Here is a 19,526-nt window from a genome sequence, read left to right as displayed (position 1 = left end):
TTTTGACTACTGTTCATGTGTATATAGTGCTGCAGAACTGCACCTCACCCAACTTTCTTTTCCCACATGTTTGCACTGAGGAGGAGATGCTGGTGACAATAAAAAATTCTATTCTATTCTATTCTATTCTATTCTAATCTAAAGAACACAGATGAACCTGGGGGGTGAAGACTGAGGCTGCCACTTCACTGCTGGGAGTTTTCAAACTCCATTGAATCCTCCTCTTCCTTTGTCAGTGGATCGTTGTTTGGTTGTTCAGCTGAAATAGAGAGGAGAAGACTTAGAGTCATCTTTCTAGGCTCAGGCTGACCCTTCTGGTCTCCTTATTTTTGATTCCCACAGTGTGTTTCCTGCTGCTCGTGGGATCATCACAGTTTAGATACGATGGCATTTGGACCTTAAACTTTCCCATTACTCTCCTGCCTGTGAGCTCCTCCATGAAACCTGCTCAGGTGAAAATACTGCAGTTATTGAGCTCTGTTGCTGTAAATAAACACTTTGAATTGTTCCTGTGTTGTAGGTTTGTGCTTCTGAAATTTTAAGAATCCTTCTGCCCGAGGAGCAGTGCAAAATGCTTATGGTGACCAGAGGTGATTGGTTGATTGATTGATTGATTGATTGATTGATTGATTGATTGATTGATTGATTGAGATGATGATAGCCGTGAGCTTCTCCAAGATCTTTCTTGCGTTCTAACAGTCTAAGTACTCACAGCTCGTCCCAGCCCTTCAATCATAGCAGCTAGCCTTGTGGGGTTTTGAACACCTGTCACCGCTTTCTTCTTTTACCAATAAGCCAGGGCCGAGCCAGCTCTGATCAGCAGGAACCCCGTTATATATTGATGTCCTCGATAGACAGTCCCGCCAGGCACACGATGCGCCACTTCTGCCACCTGTCCATCGTGTGTCCGGCAGGGAACGTCCCTCCAGGACACTCAGGCTCTCCCAAACCCAGGAGAGAGTGTCAATTGCATTACGTTACCAGTTGATCAAATCCATAATTCTTTAGGATTTAGAGAACAAGACCGAGACACAGAGGCTCTCTGAGGGTTAGAGTTAGACAAGACTAGACGAGGACATAGAAGCGAAGCAGGAAAGATAAGGGAGGGAGAGGGAGAGATGCGTCCGCCTCCTCCAAGAGCCAGAAGAGATCCTCAGATGCTCAGAGCCCCAACTCTACCAGTTTTGATTAGCTCATGGTTATAGGTTTGCAGACACCTTCAAGAGGAAGCCTGTGAATGAAACTATAATTCAATCTGTCGAATTCAATCTACTCGCCTCCAATAACACTTGTTCTTCTGTCCACCACCTCTGTCACGTCTACTGTAGGTCCTTGTAATGACCAGCTGGAGGAGTGACAGAGCATCCTTCCAGTACAGTGTCGCTATTATAGTAAGACTGGCAAACTGAAAGGAAATTGTTGATGAGCACCAAGACAACTCTCTACTGCAAATAACTGCTGTGAACTCTTCCTGTGTCTGGCTCTGTGCTTGGATCCTTATATTTGTCTGAAAGCAAAGCAAATGTTGCCCCATGATCTTGGGTTTTTGCCCTCTGAGGTCTAAGTCATCACAGGTGGCAAGTACAAAGGTCCATCTTTGTGAAAAAATGTCATTATTAAAGTTAGGGTCAGATAATTCATCACTACATTTAAGTTATGTTTTAAGCAAGCAGCAATCTCTGGATCTGAAATATGGAGCCAGCAGTCATTTATCAAAACCTGCACTTGTACTAATGTCCACCTAAAACTGACTCCACCCAGACTGGCAGAAGAAATGTGAGTTTTAATTGCAGATTATATTACCTGTGAAACCCCAGATCGAAGGCTCCCTCTTCAGCGGGGTGGATTTGGGCCACAAATGTCTCACCACATTTTTAGCATCCTCGAAATGATCAAAGTTGAATTTAAGAGGGATTTTCACATTGTCCTGATCACAGAATGTGAGGTTTGCACTCAGTCGATCAGCATCAAACTTCAGCATCTTAAAAAGGAAAAGACAAAAACATGAAAGGCATGTAGTAATCTGTTGTTGCAAATATATAAACTATTACTTCATTTAGAGAAACTCTTTTTATTACTTATCATGTATGTTCATCAAAAGATGCCAGACGTTATGTTTTCAGTTTGTGCTATTTTCCTACAAATTGAAATGTTAAATAGCAGATTCTCAAAAAGTTGATTCTGTTCATCTGGACATTTTCAGTGGGAGAAACGTTTTGTCATCATCAGGTGACTCACAATGTGCTGGGAGGTCAGTTTATGATCATTAATATGCAAATTACCACTGATCAACAGCCACTGATCAATGGTCATGAGTCCCATTCACAGAGAGTTGGGGAATGGCTGCAATCACAGATGGTGAAAGATGTACCCTTAGGCCCCTCCTCGATTCAGAGATGGTCTTTCCCTTTTCACGTAAATGGCCTCCTTGACTCCGCCCTCAAACCAGCGTTCTTCCCTGTCCAGGACGTGTACATCCTCATTCTTGAAAGAGTGTCCACTGGCCTGTAGGTGTAAACAGACTGCAGAGTCCTGGCCTGACGAGGTAGCTCTTCTGTGTTGTGCCATCCGCTTCGCCAGAGGTTGTTTGGTTTCCCTGATGGGGGTGGGGGCACTCCCACAGAGCTTAAATCTGGGACTCTCCACCATTTGACCCTAGAACTGAAGAAGCTTCTCAGATGAAACGTCTTCTTAAAGAAGTCCAGACGCTTTTCTTTCCAAGCTCCGTCTCCATCAGTTCCTCTCCAGTCCGTCAGCTACCCTATGGTGGTTACCAGGACTCGAAAAAGAACCTTTGCCTTATGACTCTGTTGTGTACTTACCTTTCTTTGTTGTTGTTTAGTAGAAATGAGCCGATCACTCAGAACTCACCTGTCTGGATGCTGGTCGCTGTTACAAGAAATTATAATTGTTTTAAATGTTACAAGGTTTGCATCTTTGCACCACTACCGCTTCTCTGGATTCAGTCCCTGCTCTGTAGTCACCTGCCTGTCCTCATTCTCTCTGGAATCACTGGAACTCAGGACCTCTCTTCCACCTCATTCACTCACTCGGCCCTTCACATCCTCCTCCAGAGTCTCTCGCCTCTGCCTACAAGTAAGCCTTAACCAGTCAGTTGTAGCTTTCCCTCCCTCATATCTGTCTTTACTCTACTCAGTCTCTTTCTCTATTACAGTACCTTCACCCCTGTGATTCCTTCGTCCTCAGAATCTTTCTCGTCATAGGTGATTGCTGGTTTTTCATGGAACAAGTATTTTTGTGTTATTGAATAAACACACTGGTGCCTAAAGAAACCCTAGTAAGTGCTACATCTGGGTCCATTTTCATGTACTGGCCTCCTGGCCTTTGTGACAGATGATGAGAGTCAAACCTTAGATACTGATCCGTATGTGTAGGTTTACGGTACACGTCAGCTTTTAGATGCCCCCCATTACTGATGGAAATCTCACAGTCTAAGAAGGCTAACCTGCCACTTTTCATATCCTCCCTGGTGAATTTGATGTGTCGTTCATCGAGTTAATGTGATCCGTGAATTGTGGTACGTCCTGAGATTTGATTTTCACCCAGGTGTCATCCACATATCTGAACCAAGGTTCCAGGGTAGGATAGCAAAGCCCTCTTTTCCACTTCTTCCATGTACAAATTGGCTACGAAACTGGGGAGCCCATGGCACACCCATGTTTCTGCCTGTAGTACTGACCCTTGTATGAGAAACAGGTGGAATGAAGACACAGTTCAAACACACCTGGTCGATGCTGAGAGTGGTGCTGTTGCTGTTGGTTTCATCTGCCTCCATAATGACATCTCTCACCTTCTCAACAAAATCCAGGGTGTTCTGGATGTGGTGTTCAGAGCTGCCCACCAGTGGGTTGAGGATCAAAGCCAGAAACTTGGAGATGTTATAGGTGACAGAGTTGATCATACAGACAATCGGTCTTAAAGGTGCTCCCTGTTTATGTATTTTCGGTAAACCATACAGACTTGGTGTAGATTCCCCTGGGTATAGACTGTGGTATGAGGTCTGGTCAATAGCCTTGTCTTGTCCACATCTGCTGTGTCTTGTTGTTTCGAATTGCTGTTTCTGTGGCTGTGATCAGCTCCACTAGCGGGATTTGTCTCGGTGTGACAGCAAAATTCAACCCTTTAGTGAGTATGTTTTTCTCTGTTTGGGTGAGCTGTCTGTCAACAAATTCTTCACCCACTTGTCCACATTCTCGGTGTCGCATCCTTCTCTCTTCTACAACTGGTGCACTCTACACCTGGGACTACATTTATTTATCTGCATCTGCTTAAAATATTAAAGGTAATCCCAAAGAACTTCTGTTATCAAGCAGACAAGCTGCAGATTCTCTTGATGGGGTGATAATCAAGGATATGAAACAAGCAAAATAAAACTCAGTTCCTCTTCTAAAATGTTTCAGGTGTCTCTGAAGAGTGAGGAAGAGGAGGAGTGAGGGTACCTGTCCGTTTTCCACATGCAGAGCAAGTGCGACATGATCCCAAACATAAAATGGAGGCCACCTACTCCAGGGCTGAGCGGTCATCTGGTTTTCATGAGGTCTTTGGATCAACGCATAACTGAGAGGAAGGTCAGAGAGAGACAGTCATTCAGTTTATTAAAGCCTGCAACACTAAAACCGTCACGAGCAACAACAGCAGTCACGGAAAATTAACAATTTGTTAATGAAGTTGTTCATTTTCATCAGATTTTTCTAATTTGTCAAAACAAGTATTTAAATGAATGTTTTAAGAGGTTATTAGTTTTATCATTAGTTTTTAATACTGCATTACATATCCACCCCTGCTCTGTCCACTTATCCTCATCAGGGTCGCTGGAGCCTATCCCAGCTGTCATACGGCGAGAGGTGAGGTTGTACTACTATTGCATAGAGATATCCGTCCACAAAATCCCACACTGCTCACTCAACTTTAAATCTTTGCTCTAATCAAGCAGTGAATTTAGGCCAGATAATGACAAATGAATCACCTGGTACCAGTTTGAATTCAGCTTTTATTTAAATAAATAAACTGTACATACTTGTGAGTCATTTCAAACTATTTTCTGTTATTACTGCAGGGCACCAGGGGGCCCAGCCCACACTGCTTCAACCTTTCCTGATCAGCCAGCTATTCCACATGTTGAGCCTCAAGGTTGCACTTTATGACATCACACATCAGACGCCGAGCTCTGCTCCTCTACGTCACAGACAATAAACTACTGAGGATTATTCAGACAGTGATGTGTCATCGTACTGATGCTCACAGCTGGTTAGATTTAAATATGTTTTTCAGCTGTGAAATCTTCATGTGGACACCTGCTGGACTTATGAAGTTTGAGACCAAAAATGCTGACAAAATAAAACAATAACAACAAAAAATCAAATGTGTGGCCTGTCCCCATTACTGGTAAAGGTCAGCTGATTCTGAGGTGGACAGCTGTGAACATACTTCATGAGAGTCCATTAACATTTTTACCTGTGTGATTCTTACCTGTGTGTCTCACACATGGCCTCTGGTCTCCAGACGAAACGTCCGTCTCTGTAAGTGCAGACTGCGTTCGGGTCATCATACAGAAACAAAGGATACTCTGAGAAGAGCTCCTGATTGGCTGGGCTGTGGACCAGAACAGCGTACTCCACTTCCTGTTTGAACAGATTTGTCTCGAACACCCTCATGATGGGCGGATCTCCGGAGCAAAACTGGACATGAAAAAGTGGAAGCATCACCCTGTTTTACTGCTTTAATTAATTTATTATCAACAACAATATAAAATTATGGACAAAATGAATTACTGACGTGCTTTTATTTATTCACTCCACATAAAATGTAAAAAATAAATTATAAAATCAAAAACCAACTATTTACATTTCAACATTTAACAATTTTAATTTTCAGCTTTTTCCTTTTAAACAAATTTAAAGTGAAACAAAACCAAACATTGCAAACCACAACACAATAAAATATAAATTAAAATATGCAAAACAAAAAGAAGATGCACATTCTCTGTCATATAGGCCTGGGATGATTTTTTGGGAGTGTTTTCCTGTTTGGAATTACATACATAGGATTCCATCTTTGAACAGAGGCGGTGGTTTACAACACCAACTCTCTGCCATCTATAATCCAGCTTTGAGTTCCCTTCCCAGACGCCTTAACGCCCACTCACATCCTGGGCCATCTGACCTCAGGAATTCGCATGATAAGGTGGGGCCAGGTTTCACAATGAACTCACCCGAAACTCTGGCTGATTGGGACCCACACCCAGTTCCACACCTTGGCTCAGGCGATTAGAGGATCATCAGGGGGTCCTTTTGTCCCTCTGTGGGGGGACACTCCCACCAGGTTTATATCTGGGACTCCCCACCATTTGACCTTAGAACTGAAGAAGCTTCTCGGATGAGAGGTGAAACGTCTTCAAGTAACTTAAAGAAGTCCAGACGCTTTTCTTTGCAAGCTCCTTTGACTAAGATGACCTGGATGACTGAGAACCTTCACAGACAAGTGCAGTCATGTTTGCCATGTCTTTATCAGCTGAGTTCTGTCTTGCTGGGTCACAGACTTCTGCAAATTGTCTCATAGAGCTCTGGGTTGATTTAGGTGGCTGTGGTGGTATACTACATTAGGCTACATTCACACTGCAGGTCTTAATGCTCAATTCCGATTTTTTGATCGAATCCAATTTTTTTGTCTGCTCGTTCACACTACAAATAAAATGCGACAGCAAACGCGCTCTAGTGTGAACGCTCAAAGCGGCCCGCATGCGCAAAAGAAGATGTCACACACAACGCGCTCTGTTTAGACCCAGAGCAAACAATATTGTTTGACTGATGGCCCTTAATAATAAAGACTTCGGACTTCACGTTTCCCAATTTTTGTTCTTTAAGTTATTTTGTTATTTACATAATAATGTAGATAACCTAATAATTATCCTTATTGCTGTTTTAGAGGAGCGGTGCTTCAAAGGATAGTTGTAAACATTAAGTGTTAGTCATTACCTGCTCGCTGTAGGCGGTCAGCACCTCCTCCACGGGGAAGGTGAAGCGGTATGAGCCATACCTGGACTTCTCACTGAAGGCTGGAGAGGAGGCGAACCTCCACAGGAAGTTCTCCTGCTTCGCGGCCTGCTCCTCCGTCCGCTTTGGATAGGTCTCATCCAGGAGCCTCGTCTCAGCCGACTGGATCTCCTCGGGCCTCACGGCCAGACTCCACCACACCAGGGGGAGATTTTGAGGAGCCTTGAAGCCTTCGTCAGCCCTGATCCCGCATAAACCCTGTCGGTTTGTGTCGTGTTTCAGACAAGACACATGAAGCTCCGGTCGGGGATATGCAGGGATGTCTTCTTTGTGCAGATATTTCTTGTACAAATAGGAATTCTGGGCTTCCTGTTTCAGGTCATTCAGCCTCAAATGCTTACTTTTTATAGTTTTAACTTCATATTCTATTTGTGTCTGCATGATCAGACAGAGGACGATTTAGTTCAACAATGAAGAAAAAAGAAAATTGTCCTTGTCAGACGTTGAGTTCACTCTCAGCATTAGTGATTTCTCCTCTCTGACAGCTCAGACTTTATTCAGACCCCACCTAGAATAATGGATTTATTAAGAAATGAAACTGTGTCAGCTCCGTCTGTGGGCGTGGCCAAACACGCCTGCGATATGAACTCTTTATAGTCTGTAAACAGGACGATAACAGCCGATGGAAACATGCTGTCATGTCACGTACACCACGAACAGCATGTAAACAAGCCTGTGTGAAGCGCCCCCTTGATGCATGCCTCCCCCCCCACACATACGCACACACTCTGCTGGCTCGCGGAGACGTCACGGTCACACAGAGGCTTCTTTATACAAGCCAAATGTTTCTGTTTTCTTCTTTTCTTTTTCTTCACAAACTGAAAATCTGAGAATTTTAGTTTCAGATTAAAAAACGCATTCAATCATTTTCAGCTCTGCAAACTTTTAGTAACTTTTCTCAATAAATCAACAATCCTGATCGATGGTGAACGTGTGTTTCAGAGGAAAGTCAAACGCTGTTTGACCATTTGTACCACTATAACACCATGATTACACAGTCAGTGGGTGCAGCTGGTGTTACACACAGACACACAGATTCATTCAGATTCAAAACAACTTTATTATCCATCTTCCATGTGAACACAGACAGCGTGCATTTAAACCCTGCCCCCCTCGCTAACAGCATTGGGGCACATCAGATTCAGAGCTGCAGGCTGAGAGCACGCGAATATGAAGCTCCGTGTTTGGTTTTCATAAAAGTAAACCACAGGAGTCGTCTCACTGCTGGGAGTCCTCATCCTCCATTGGTTCCTCCTTTGGTTCTTCTGTTGAAGAGAAACAGAGAGGTGGTCAGACGGGCCAGCGCAGGCTCACAAATAAGAAGTGTATTGATTTATTACCTTTGAAATGCTGCTTGAGTGAAAGCTCCTCCTCCAGCTGGAAGCCTGAGTCAGGCCACAAATCTTCCACCAAGGCTTCAGCAGCTTTAAAGTCATCAAATTGGATTCCAAATGGGACATTCCCATCGGTTTTTCTGCAGAATGTGAGGTTCTCTCTCAGAAGGTCACAGTCAAACTTCAGCACCTGACAGAGAGCAGAGAAGACGAGCGACGTTTATGAGGAGAAACTACAAAACTTTGTTATGAACGAAACGCTCACAAATACACACTACACTTTATCACACAAAGACACCTGCTGTACAGAGTGAGGAGGAGGTGACAGTACCTGTCCGCGCTCCACGTACAGGGCGATGGCGACATTATCCCAAACATAAAACTGACAATCAGACCCAAATAGACTCCGAGTGTACATCTGGTTTTCGTCAGGTTTTCGGATCAACTCATAGCTGAGAGGAAGGTCAGAGACACACACAGCATTTTAATCAATCAGCTGACAGAGGACTTCAGCCTGCTGCAATGTCACAGGTCCATCACACTGATGCTCACAGCCAGAGTGAAGCAAAGGAGCCAATCATTGGAGAGAGTGAAACTGATTTAGTTGCTTTTTCAATACATTTCAACCAACAGCCCTTCAGTGACCTTTGGTTAACATTTTTACCTGTGTGATTCTTACCCGTGTGTCTCGCACATGGCCTCCGGTCTCCAGATGAAGCGTCCATCTTTGTAAGTGCAGACAGCGTTCGGGTCATTATGAGGGAGCAAAGGATACTCTGAGAAGAGCTCCTGATTGGCCGGGCTGTGGACCAGGACAACATGTACCACTTCCTGTTTGTACAGGGAGGTTTTGTACACCCTCATGATGGGCGGAGCTCCGGAGCAAAACTGGCAACAATAATAGAGACACACCTGTTACACTGGTGTACTGACACACACACGACAGATCCTGTTCGTGGCCACAGGATGTTCTTCTTTGTCTCTGTGGTCGTTTACTCTCTCAGCCTGATGTTACTTTCAGTCTGAGATGATGGATAAATGAATTGTAAGAAACCCTCCCACCCTCTACACACATTAGTCTAAAAGTAAGCAGTCAGTACCTGCTTGCGGTAGGACTCCAGCACCTCCTGCACTGTGAAGGTGAAGCGGTACGATCCAAAGATGGACTTCTCACTGAAGGCTGGAGAGGTGGCAAACTTCCACAGGAAGCTCTTCTGCTTCGCTTTCTGCTCCTCCGTCCAGTCTGGGTAGGTCCTCTTCAGGAGCCTCGCCTCAGCCTCCTGGATCTCCTCAGTTCCCACAGCCAGACTCCACCACACCAGGGAGTGTTTTCGAGGATCAGAGGAACCTCCACGAGGATCCTTGAAGCCTTCGTCCTTCCAGATCCGAAGTAGTGCCCGTCGCTGTGTGTCATGTTTCAGTTGAGCCACATGAAACTCAGGTTTAGGGTAATCAGGGATGTTTTCTTTGGAGAGGTATTTATAGTATAAATGAGTACTTTGAGCTACCTCTTTTAAATGACTCAGCTTTGCATGCTCTCTTATTAAATAATCTTCAGGAATTCCACGGCTGTTTCTTGTATTCTGCATGATCAGATGTAAATCAAAAACCTAAATTAATGGTCTGTACTATGCAGAGGGCGAGCGCACCATCAGCTGGTAGAGAAGTAAGGTCTCCTCTGTGACAGCCAACCGTTTTTTCCATACCACACCCAGTGACTAATGACGCGCTTACTAGGAAATGAAACTTACTCTTTGAACACACACACACACACACACACACACACACACACACACACACACACACACACACAGTCGTTTCATGGTGTAGTGTCTCTTTGACAGTTCAACCTGAATAGTCACTTATTAAATGGAAAACTGAGTCCCGTCTCCTTACCTGTCCACATGTGAGTCATCTTCCTCCCTCCACACAGACAGTCAGAGGGTCAGACCTCAGATATGTACACGTTACTGATTGTTAACATTCTCCATCACATGCTATAACCGGCTGATTAGACTGTTCCTGATATATTTTTACATAATATATTTCTAAATTATGATCTTTTTAAACTGCGTCTTTTAACATCTCCTTTCTCGTTCTCAGCAGAATTAGTCAACCTATCATGAGCAGCCTAAGGAGCTTGGAAAGAAAAGCGTCTGGACTTCTTTAAGTTGCTTGAAGACATTTCACCTCTTATCCGAGAAGCTTCTCCAGTCCTAAGGTCAAATGGTGGAGAGTCCCAGATTTTAGCCCCGTGGGAGTTTCCCACCAAAGAGGGACAAAAGGATCCCCTAATGATCCTCTCCCTAATCACATGAGCCAAGGTGTGAAAACGGGTGTGGGTCACAATCAGGCAGGGTTTCGGGTGAGCTCATTGTGAAACCTGGCCCCACCCTATCATGTGATTTCCTGAGGTCAGATGGCCCAGGATGTGAGTGGGCATTAAGGCGTCTAGGAAGGATCTCAGAACTGGATTATCCGGGCATTAAGTCTGACGTGTCACGGTTCGTGAGGCGAGTCGTATAGAATTATTAAGGACCCAAGATGCGGCAGCTCTGGTGCAAGTGAGTTTATTAACCAAATGAAGATACAATAGAGACGGCGAGGGTGAGCATGAAACTGAGAAAACCTAAACTGGGAAAACTAACAGAAACTAACCAGAAACAGAGATGCAGGGAGGCACAGGGAAATACACAGAATGACGGAGGAGAATAACGCAAACCATAACATACCAAATAACGCAGACGAACCAGTAACAAGCAGGACAACACACAAGGCTTAAATACACACAGCAGTAATCAGGGGATGGGAGACAGGAGGGAAACACACCTGGGAGAAATCACAACTGACGAGGTGGGGAAACGTAAACTGAACACACTGAGATCAGACACAGACCTTCAAAGTAAAACAGTAAACACACACACGCAAAGACACAGACTCAGAGACACGGGCTTAACACAGAGACCTACTACACTACAGGGGATACCCAGGCAGGGATGATACCAAACAGAGGGAACACAAACTAAACCCTGAAAAACACAGTCATCCATCCATTCACTTCCACTTATCCTTTTCAGGGTCGCGGGGGGTGCTGGAGCCTATCCCAGCTGTCATAGGGCGAGAGGCGGGGTACACCCTGGACAGGTCGCCAGTCTGTCCCACGGCCAACACACAGGGACAGACAACCATTCGCACTCACATTCACTCGCACATTTACACCTAGTGGCAATTTGGATTATCCAATTAATTAATTAATTCGAAACACAAGGTCAGAAAACAGAACAGGAGCACTAGAAGGTCCCAAAACAAAAAACCCCACTGGAGCCCAAGAAAACTGAGTCCAACACCAGTTCAGAGAGCTGACTAGGAGGCCAGCCGCACAGATGTCCAAAATAGAACAGTTCGGGCAGCACTAAAACGGTGCAGTTCTCAGGGGACTGCTTAACCTTCAGGGGTCCAGAATCAGCTGGGGGCTGAGACCTGGCCTCTGGGGAAGCCCTGGAGTGGATAACTGTGCCAAAAGCAGCTAAACCATGAGAAACACCCTGAGTTGAAATTAGATTTTCTCCCTGCATTGATATAACGGATGGCAAAGTGGCCGATAGAAATGAAGACTGAAATGCAGACCCAGCTAGTGGGAACACAGGAGACAGCGCTGGGGGCTGTTGAATGGGTGACCGCGCTGCAGGCCTGAATTATAGGAGATACTGGAGACACTGGTAACTGTGCTAGAGGAGACTGAACTCCTGGAGACACTGGAGACTGTGCTGATGACAAAGCTAATGACTGGGCTACCAACTGAGCTAGTGACTGAGCTATGGACTGTAGTAAGGGTTGTAGTGATTCTGGTTGTGAGAGCGGCTGAGTGGCGGTCAGGGCTGGAGACTGAGCTACAGGTAGCGAGGACACTGGAAACTGAGCCGAAGGTGCCTGCTGGGCAGCTAGCTACTTTAATTTCAATATTTTTGTGTTTCTTGTAGTTGTACTATTTTGATGCAACACTATGCAATTATATTACAACCTAAACTGAAATGATATGATTATTAATTAAAATATATTTATGTTTCAATGTTTGAGTGTAGACTACTAAAAAAAAGTACAGAAATTCAGTTACTTTACATTTTGTTTATTTAACATTTTTTCATGGAAATTTAAAAAAATCACAAATGTTTTTAGAAAACCACTAACATGGACATGGGCACCATAAAGTGAGCATTATAAATTCAGTGTATAACATTTATCTTTTTAAAAAAAATCACAAAGGACGACATCAGTCCTAATTGCATCTTTCTCAAAATACACAAAAATGCAAAACAAAAAGTCAAATACTAATCACTTTTTTTAAAAATAGAAATGAAAAACAATTTTTTAAAATGGGTACAAAGAAAAACGATCAGCCTCCAAATAACCAGAACCGGCAGTCACGTATAGGAAAATTAGGTAAACTGGTGGAGTTAAATCCACCCAAAGCCTGTGGTAAACTTAAAGTGCTTTAAATAAAGTGCTTCAAACAAAGTGCTCAGTAACAGAGTGCATGTCCTAACAAACATTGCCTTATATTCCTTAAGAGCATGTGGGCAGGGGTTTCAGGGGTTTGCCGTCATCAAGCCCCATGAAGATTTTTTGGACAAAGGTAAATGTGTGAACGAGCTTCCTGGGGTAGTCTAAATGCAGAGCATAGATCAAGCCAAACAATACAGCAAATGCATCTGCAAATCTGGGAATATCACGCATCACCTAGTCGCCTTCCACCACAACAGCCAGTAAAATGGACTGGACTGGGAAGCGCCGTCGGTAACAACTGCGAGAAGGGCAACTGGAGTGTCAATGAGGGTCGACTCATCCAATGCATCCCCCTGGAACAGACACAGTATCAATGGTAAATGGCCTGTAATGTATAGCGCTTTACACATTCAGTCATCCACCCATTCACACACACATTCACACACTGGTGATGGCAAGCTACATTGTAGCCACAGCCACCCTGTGGCGCATTGACAGAGGCGAGGCTGCCGGACACTGGGGCCACCGGACCCTCTGACCACCACCAGTAGGCAACGGGTGAAGTGTCTCACCCAAGGACACAACGACCAAGACTGTCCAAGCCGGGGCTCAAACCGGCAACCTTCCGATTACAAGACAAACTGCCAACTCTTGAGCCATGATCACCCCAATTAAATAAGTAAGGTTGGTTTGAGAGAATGTGACAAGCGTGACCTGTAATCTAGCAAAACATTCAGCAGTGTAGTGGGTTACTTTGTAACGAGTTAGGGTACTCTATGTTTTTGAAAAATGTACATTAACGCGTTAGCTTCTTGCATTACATAATTTGTATGTTTGTTATTTTTCTTAAAAAAAGTAATTTTTTATTTCATGACTTGATCTCAAAAAGAAACTAAATCTTGACTTCAGCCTGGTTTTGGGGCCACCTGCAGCGTAGCCATAGTGCTGTGATACGCCTGTGCCCTGCTCCTGACCCTGTGTGTGTGTGTTTGTGTGTGTGTGAGGGTTTTGTAAAGAGAGGGTATTTTGCTTGTACAATTTGGTAGCTGCTAGGGTATTAAATTGTATTTAAAAAAATCCATGGCACTTTATCTCACTGGAAGAATTTAAGTGATGCAAAAATACACTTAAATTAAATTAAAATTACATGTCTTAAAGAATTCTGGGTCCTACTCCCGCAGGTATAGAGGAAGGGCACGAAGCACTGCTGTGCGTTTCACGTAGATATCAGGCGCCTCCTAAAAAGGAAATAAAAAGGTTATAACTGTTTGAATTGTTAACAGAACAGACAAGTTTTAAGTTGTTTCAACTTTGTGAGGAATTTCAATTGTTATATCCACAAACTTTATAACTCAGGTAGACTGTTGGGGTTTACAGTGTACTGTGGTTAAATCTAGCTTCTATCAGCTACATCAAATTTCTAAAGCTAAGCCTTTCCTCTCCCCCAAGGACCTTGAAAAGCTTATTCATGCATTCATTACCTCTAGACTGGACTATTGTAACTCCCTCTATTTAGGCCTCCCTCACTCCTCTCTTTACCGTTTGCAATTAGTACAGAACGCTGCTGCACACCTTTTATCGGGTGCCAGAATGCATGATCATATTACTCCAGTTTTAGCTAACTTACACTGGCTTCCTGTGAAATTTTGCATTGATTTTAAAATTCTTTTACTCACTTATAAAATCTTAAATAACACTGCCCCTAGTTATTTAACAGAACTTCTTCATTTGTATAATCCTATAAAAGCACTAAGATCTTCTAACCAGATGCTCTTAATGCAACCTCAGTCTAGGCCAGGGGTCTGCAACCTTTAACACCCAAAGAGCCACTTGGACCCGGTTTCAACGCAAAAGAAAACACTGGGAGCTGCAAATACTTTTTGAAATCTAAAATGAAGATAACACTGCATATATTGTTTTTTTTTACCTTTATACTTTGTGTGAACAACTAAAGTAAGTAAGTAAAGTTTATTTAGTGCTTTTCACAGACAGGCAGTCACAAAGCGCTGTACACAAATATTAAAATAAACAATACAATCAATAGACATTATACACAATGTAAAAGATCAAATGTAAATAATGTAAAAAATATAAAATACGTAGATCAACAAAAGGCTTGTTTGAACAAAAACTTTTTAACTGCTTTTTAAAAGAATCCACAGAGCAACTGTGTTGCTTATGAAATCCATGAAGAGCTACAGAGAAAATTACATTTTATTTATGTAATGAACACATTTTGAACTCTTTAAGAAATATAACAAAAGGAAAGACACCCAGCTGAACTAAAATGATCCATGTAGCAAACAAAAACTGTTGTGAGCTGCCACCCTTATATCGCCTTTGGGCTTTTGGAGCCTTGACCTGACTTTTAAAAAGTAATTGGAAAAAAAGCACTATGCTGCTAAAAAAAAATAGATATTTGCAAAATTCTGCCTAAATATGTATTTTACCTGGTTAATGTGTGTGGCGGGGCATGGTCTACAGCGCCGCTGCAGGGGAGTCGGACGCACCTGAGCGGCACCCGCAATCACGCCTCGCCACCTTATAGTCTGTGCTCTCTCTGCTGTTGTGTTGTCGGGCTGTGAGCTGAAAAGCTACAGCCGGCTGTATGCGTACAGCAACTGTGTGTGAAAAGCGGTCGATAAAGAGATGCTGAAAAGCGTGTTCATGCAAACATCGTCGGGTCTGCCGTGGTATGTTTTCAATGGGACTTATGGTCCTAAACCTCTGCGCACAGCGTCTGCAAATCGAGGCTTTCACCTTTACGCAGGACTGTAAGCTGTCATCTGTGAGGCGTGAGCAGTGTTTGTTTTTAACATAGTTCACGGTGGACAACAGCTGCCGACATAATAAGGATCCGAAGATCCATAATTGGCCTACCTGGGGTTGAAAGTCTCGATAAATGCACTGCGTTTCGGCGGGTATACCGGCTTCCGCGAGTGTGACGCTTATTTTGAGTGATGAAAAAAATTGCTCAAAATCTATGTTTGTCTCGTCTTGTGTTGTTGTTTGGTAAATTTGTCTTATTTTTATTTCCTAATTTGTGAAGCACTTTGATCAAAACTGCTGTTTTTAAATGTGCTATATAAATAAATTTTGATTGATTGATTATTTGCCTTTTAGTTTGCAGTGATTACTGTACAATATAAAGCGCCTTGAGGCAACTTTTGTTGTGATTTGGTGCTATATAAATAAAATTGAATTGAATTGAATTGAAGCTTCATTTGTGTGCTGACAGAAGAGTAGTGATTGGATTTCCGGCTCTAAAAAGAGCCGGCTCTTTCGGCTCCCAACCGGCTCTTCAGGTTGTTTTGTTGCTTTAATTAATTTATTATTAACAACAATATAAAATTATGCACAAAAGGAATTACTAATGTAAAAAAACAACAACGTGGTTTTAAATATATATGTTTATATATAAATATATACGGTGGCCCCTAGAGACAAAGCACGTACAAACTCCAAAACACATTTCTAGCATGAACTGAACTTCCAAAACAGCTACCTAGATCACTTAAAGTACACAATTGAAAGCATATGTGTATTGTTTGTGTATTTATACACAAGCACTCATATTTATTCAAATAATTAAAAAAAAAAGTTCATTTACCTGTTACTACCACACACCAAATCCGGTCGTTCCTTACTTCCTGGCTTGTGTAGCCACTAGACAACAAAAGCTCAACACTGCGACTAGCATCCTGGAGCACTTCTGTTGGGTTTTGTACGCGCTTCTGAGTTTTTACGTGTTTTGGAGTTTTTACGTGCTTTGTTTCTAGGGGCCACAGTAAATATACTTTTATTTATTCACTCCACATAAAATGTAATAAATAAATCATATAATACAAAAACCAACTATTCACATTTCAACTTTTAATGATAATAATAATAAACTTTATTTATAAAGCACACTTAAAAACCAAGGCTATGCCAAGGTGCTTAACAAGTAAGATAGAGAATAGGAGGAGGATAATAGAAATAGGACCAAATCAAGTACTAAGTATGCAAGCAGGTAGCTGTCACTGATACATAGGAAAGCAACAGGTACAGAGCAAACAAAAATTTAAATGAGCATAAAAGCGCATGATATAAAATCATAAAAGAAATATTAACTAGAGGGAAAGGCAAGATTGAATAAGTGGGTTTTTAGTCATGATTTGAACAGTGCAATGGAATCAGATGTGCGGAGGTTGAGAGGAAGGGTATTCCACAGTACCGGGGCAGCCAGAGCAAACGCACGGTCACCCCGGGTCTTCAGCCGAGATCTGGGTTGGGTCAGAAGTAGTTGAGTGGCAGATCTAAGTGTTCTAGCAGGAGTATGTGATTTGAAAAGTTCACTAAGATAACTTGGCACTAGTTTATTAATAGTTTTGAATGTAAGGAGTAATATTTTAAATTGAATACGGTACTTTATGGGCAGCCAATGCAAGCTAGCTAGAACAGGAGTAATAGGGCAAAATTTCCTGGTACCAGTCAAGAGGCGGGCTGCTGCATTTTGGACTGTTTGCAGTCTAAGAAGAAGAGAAGAGGGAAGACCGTAGTACAAGGAGTTACAATAATCCAACCTGGAGGTCACAAAAGGGTGAATAAGCTTCTCCAGGTCCTCGTGCAGAACATAATGCCTAGCCTTAGAGATAAGGCACAGTTGGTGGAAGCTAGATCTCACTACAGCAGACACTTGCTTATCGGGTTTGCGTGAGCTATCCAGCAGTACACCCAAGTTACTGATATAGTCACAAGAAAAGCTAGCAAAGGAACCCGGGGCAGCACAGAGTTGGGCACGAGGGATTTTACTGTTGAACACCACAATCTCAGTCTTCTTATCGTTTAAAACAAGAGAATTACTCAGGAACCATTCTTTGACCTCCCACATGCATTCTTGAAAGTAGTGCAGGGACACAGCAAGGTCGTCAGTAAGATCAAAATAGATCAGTATGTCATCGGCGTAACAGTGGAAGGCGATATTGTATTTTTCAAAGATTGCGCCTAGAGGGAGCAAATACAATGAGAAGAGAATAGGGCCTAAAACTGATCCTTGAGGCACACCACAACAGACCAGAGCGGAGGAAGAGGAGAAGGTGCCTAAGTTAACTGATAAGGATCTATCAGCGAGATATGATTTAAACCAGTCGAGGGCAGTGCCTCTAATACCCACAGTGTGCTCAAGTCTTAGTAATAAAATGTTATGGTCCACCATATCAAAGGCCGAAGAGAGGTCCAGTAAAACTAGGACCATAGAGCGTCCGGTATCAGTGATTACAAGAATATCATTAAGAACTCTAACCAACACTGTTTCAGTGCTATGCAACGGCTTAAAGGCAGATTAAAATTTCTCAGCAATATTGCTCGTGTCCAAGTATGCCTGGAGCTGGGAGAGAACTAGTCTCTCCAGGATCTTGGACAAGAACCAAAGCTTAGAGATCGGTCTGTAGTTTGAAAGATCATAACAGTCAGAGTTTCTTTTTTTAAGAATCGGGTGGACTACAGCATGCTTAAAGGCCAAAGGAACACAGCCTGAGAGCAAGGAAAAGTTCATAAGAAATAGGATACTAGGTCCGATTACATCAAAACAGTCCTTAGCTAAACGAGATGGAAGAATGTCAAGCACAGTATTGGTGTTATTCATTTGAACAACTAGCCGCTTAAGAGTCAAAAGTGACACAGGCTCAAACTGGTGGAAAGTTGAAATGCACTCAGGAATGGGGAGAGGATATAAAACAGGGGGAAGGGAGGATTTAAGAGATGAGACCTTCTCTAAAAAGTGAATTTGAAATCGCTCACAAAGAGCCTGAGAATAAATTAAAGGCATGTACGGGAAAGGGTTAACCACAGAGTTAAAATTTTTAAATAAGGTACGGGGGTTATGGTCATTGGCCAGGATGATTTTGGACAAGAAGGACACTTTGGCCGTTTTAGCAGCACTTTGGAATTTTAAGCGGCTAGTCCGTAGCATGTCATGAGAAACCTGAAGTTTATCTTTTTTCCACCTTCTCTCAGCACACCGACACACGCGACGTAAGGCGCGCGTAGTGTCATTAAGCCAACACTGAGAGTAGGTTCTAGGGCGCTTCATCTTAATTGGGGCAACAGTATCAAGGATTGAAGAAAATGGCGATAACAAGGAATTAACACAGTCATCAACCGAGCGAAAAGAACAACAGTCGAGAGTGACAGATGCAGAATCCAAGAAAGACATAGAGAAGTTTGACATCGCTTCAGCATTAATTACACGTAGTGGGCGAAGGGGAGCCGCAGGATGTAGTTCATTAGTGCATAAGCCAGTATCAAATATAACTGGGAAATGATCCGAGATCCCAGCGTCACTTATATCCTTGATACAAATGTCCAGACCATATGAGAAAACCAAGTCCAAAGTATGTCCTTTAACATGCGTTGAGTCATTAACCCACTGAGCCAGGTTAAAAGAGTCCATTAAAGCAAGGAAGTCTTTAGCAAATGGGTCATCCTTACAGCAAGTGTGTATGTTAAAATCACCGACAATGAGAACACAACCATACTTAAAAAGAACGGAGCCTAGGAGATCAGCAAAGTCCGTGATAATTTTCAGTCAGGAATAAAGCATCAATCCCATTAGTGGAGAGGAAGTCATTTAAGA

At 42.9% G+C, this 19,526-nt stretch overlaps 2 protein-coding genes across 3 annotated transcripts; both read right to left on the bottom strand.

Moving 5' to 3' along the window:
* Positions 1 to 7,771, bottom strand: LOC146522460 (uncharacterized). The gene is made up of 5 exons (XM_085152912.1): positions 6,996 to 7,771; positions 5,491 to 5,699; positions 4,461 to 4,578; positions 1,804 to 1,981; positions 1 to 259 (listed from the first exon to the last, which is right to left on the bottom strand). The coding sequence occupies exons 1-5, from the start codon at positions 7,452 to 7,454 to the stop codon at positions 186 to 188; spliced, it is 1,038 nt and encodes a 345-aa protein (XP_085009038.1). The 5' UTR covers positions 7,455 to 7,771; the 3' UTR covers positions 1 to 185.
* A 330-nt stretch (positions 7,772 to 8,101) lies between these two features.
* Positions 8,102 to 10,101, bottom strand: LOC146522459 (uncharacterized). Of its 2 annotated transcripts, none has more exons than XM_085152891.1 (5): positions 9,508 to 10,101; positions 9,087 to 9,295; positions 8,739 to 8,859; positions 8,414 to 8,597; positions 8,102 to 8,338 (listed from the first exon to the last, which is right to left on the bottom strand). In XM_085152891.1, the coding sequence occupies exons 1-5, from the start codon at positions 9,994 to 9,996 to the stop codon at positions 8,292 to 8,294; spliced, it is 1,050 nt and encodes a 349-aa protein (XP_085009017.1). In that variant the 5' UTR covers positions 9,997 to 10,101; the 3' UTR covers positions 8,102 to 8,291. The 2 variants fall into 2 exon arrangements, with proteins under 2 accessions (XP_085009017.1, XP_085009026.1); XM_085152900.1 differs by having other exon boundaries at positions 8,104 to 8,335; positions 9,508 to 10,097.
* Between the last annotated feature and the right edge of the window lie 9,425 nt (positions 10,102 to 19,526).

This window comes from Neolamprologus multifasciatus, chromosome 3 (genome assembly GCF_963576455.1).
Source record: "Neolamprologus multifasciatus chromosome 3, fNeoMul1.2, whole genome shotgun sequence".
Classification (NCBI taxonomy): domain Eukaryota; kingdom Metazoa; phylum Chordata; class Actinopteri; order Cichliformes; family Cichlidae; genus Neolamprologus; species Neolamprologus multifasciatus.
The sequence above is the reverse complement of the archived record's forward strand: the minus strand, read 5'-3'. Positions and strand labels throughout refer to the sequence as shown.

Bases quoted from the DNA above. Each gene is read 5' to 3' on its own strand.
- LOC146522460 (XM_085152912.1), bottom strand. From the start codon at position 7,454: ATGCAGACACAAATAGAATATGAAGTTAAAACTATAAAAAGTAAGCAT. The intron at 4,579-5,490 runs GTAAGAATCACA...CCTTCCTCTCAG, and splicing joins GCCATGTGTGAGACACACAG to TTATGCGTTGATCCAAAGAC. The intron at 1,982-4,460 runs GTACCCTCACTC...TTCCTTTTTAAG, and splicing joins TGCATGTGGAAAACGGACAG to ATGCTGAAGTTTGATGCTGA.
- LOC146522459 (XM_085152891.1), bottom strand. From the start codon at position 9,996: ATGCAGAATACAAGAAACAGCCGTGGAATTCCTGAAGATTATTTAATA. The intron at 8,860-9,086 runs GTAAGAATCACA...CCTTCCTCTCAG, and splicing joins GCCATGTGCGAGACACACGG to CTATGAGTTGATCCGAAAAC. The intron at 8,339-8,413 runs GTAATAAATCAA...TCTCTTCAACAG, and splicing joins ACTCAAGCAGCATTTCAAAG to AAGAACCAAAGGAGGAACCA.